The sequence below is a fragment of the Otolemur garnettii genome, unplaced genomic scaffold (genome assembly GCF_000181295.1).
Source record: "Otolemur garnettii isolate 467f Iridium unplaced genomic scaffold, OtoGar3 scaffold00018, whole genome shotgun sequence".
NCBI classification, from domain to species: domain Eukaryota; kingdom Metazoa; phylum Chordata; class Mammalia; order Primates; family Galagidae; genus Otolemur; species Otolemur garnettii.
This window is the reverse complement of record NW_003852413.1, coordinates 7,089,550-7,091,590: the sequence shown is the minus strand read 5'-3', so window position 1 is coordinate 7,091,590 and position 2,041 is coordinate 7,089,550. Positions and strand designations below refer to the sequence as shown.

General features: G+C 49.2%; 1 protein-coding gene across 1 annotated transcript in view; it reads left to right on the top strand.

The window, feature by feature from the left end:
- The window catches only part of TMEM104 (transmembrane protein 104), a 60,128-nt gene that overhangs the window by 6,786 nt on the left and 51,301 nt on the right, over positions 1–2,041 (top strand). The window contains exon 3 of the mRNA XM_003786156.3: positions 1,659–1,780. Within this exon, the coding sequence (XP_003786204.1) occupies positions 1,659–1,780 (122 nt within the window). The remainder of the gene's footprint in view (positions 1–1,658; positions 1,781–2,041) is intronic.

The following is a 2,041-nucleotide window of genomic DNA, read 5'->3' as shown; positions in this document are numbered from 1 at the left end:
AGGTTCAAACCAGCCACCCTCAGTATATGAGACTAGTGCCCTACTCACTGAGCCACCCCTGTGTGGGTGAGATTTAAAACCTGGTGCTTTTTAAGAGTGCAGTCTCTAAAGAGTACCACCTATTCCAGGAACTTGGAAATGAAGCCAGAGGAGATAGATTGTTTCTTCAGTGAGTTTGGCAAAGCGAAAGTGAGAGGGTAATGTTTTACAAGTGTCAAGGAAACTTGTCGGCAGAAAGGCAAAGATAGTGGGAAGAGAGAAATCCAGAAGGCAGGGATGGCAGGGGCAGGCCTTACCCTCAGCCAGGAGGTTCCTCAGACAGGCAGGGTGGAGGGAGGGGAGGAGGCAGACACTGATTTTTTGAGCTAGGAAGGAGTGAGGCTTTGGGAACACATATCATATGGCTTTGGCCACCTCTACACAGTAGGAAAGGGAGGCTTCATCTGAGAATGGTCCCCACCATGGGGTCTGGGGGCTTGAAGAATGAGGTTTGGAGCAGTTACTGTGAGAAATGCTAGGAAATCTGTGTAGAGAAATAAAGAAAATCTGATGCTGCTGGGGCCCCGGTGAAGGAGCCACTCACTTGTTGTGGAACCCGTCATGATAATTAAAAGAAAACCTTTGGGAACCCTTAGCAGCAGGTCTCAGAGTGCAGAGGAAGCAGGTGCTGGGCCTTGTCCAAGGCCAGGGCTCAGGTTGGAACAGGGAAAGGCGATGAGGGAAGCTGGGGTGATCCATGCTTCATGGAGCTAGGTGGCAGTACCCAGATAGTGGGAGTGGGCGGGCAGAGGGGGATGGAGAGCATCTTGGAAGGGCAGGGGCTCAATTTCACGGTTGAATCTTGAAAAGGAATCATTATAATTAACCAAGCTAGATAAGGTGGTTGGTGTGTGGGTAAGATTTAAAACCTGATATCAGTGACCCTACACGTCACCCAGAAGTTGGTTGCCAGGGGGAAGGGGGAGGGGAAGTGGCTGCTAACTTGGGGATGATAAAATGGCATTGTTTGGTGGTGCTGGTTGCACAGCCTTATGAATATTACTAAAACCCCCTGATATGTGTAATTTCTGAAAGGGTGAACTTTATGGTATGTGAATTATAACTCAATGTCTTAAAAAAAAAACACTGAAGTTGGTGTGGGGAGAGGGTAAGGGAAGCATGAATATTGATGTCCCAAAGGACAATGGCAAGGACTGGTGGCGAGGAGGCTGGAGTCACATGCTCAGCAGTCTTGGAAAAATGGATATTTCTTTGAGGTTGTTGTTCCGTGTTCATCCTTGTGCTCCACCTGTGATGTTCTGCCCTCAGGAAGCCTATAGTCTAGTTGCGCAGAGCGCCAGCACCTGTGACGTAGCTTTATGAGGGAATGGCAATGGTGACAGCAGGAATGGAGACTAAAACTAATTATCAGAGGCATTCTGAAAAGACTGGACAGAATGAGGAGTTTTAATGTTAACATTTGGTTAACACCTGGTTGCAGAGCCTGGCTCCTTAGGACCGAGGTGTAATTCTCCCTGCCTTCTTGCTTCCCTGTCGAAAGTCTGGCCTTCTGGCTTCCAAAGTTGTGCTACCACCAGGGTCATCTCTGGGAGCTGTTAAGGGGACATTAAGTTCATTAAGTTCCAGGCTTGACCTTAATTCACCTGTGTCGGTTTCAGGTCGGGCTGGTGTACATGTTTAACCTCATCGTGGGCACAGGTGCACTCACCATGCCCAAGGCCTTCGCCACTGCCGGGTGGCTCGTCAGCCTGGTCCTGCTGGTGTTCCTGGGCTTCATGAGGTGAGAGGCAGTGGGCACTGTCCCTGAGGTCTGGGAGTGGAACAGGAGAGAGTCTGCCCAGGAACCTGAACTTCTCTGAATTAACCTGAGGGTGCTGAGGGCTGGGAAGATGTCTGCCTTCCCCGTCTTTAGGTCAGTGGATCCTAACCTGAGGAGGACAGTACGGACATAGGTCTCCCAGTGTCTCATGCTATTGGAATAATTGTGCAACACTTATCAGTTAAAAATTAAGGCATACAGTTACGCTTATGTTAGAATGTG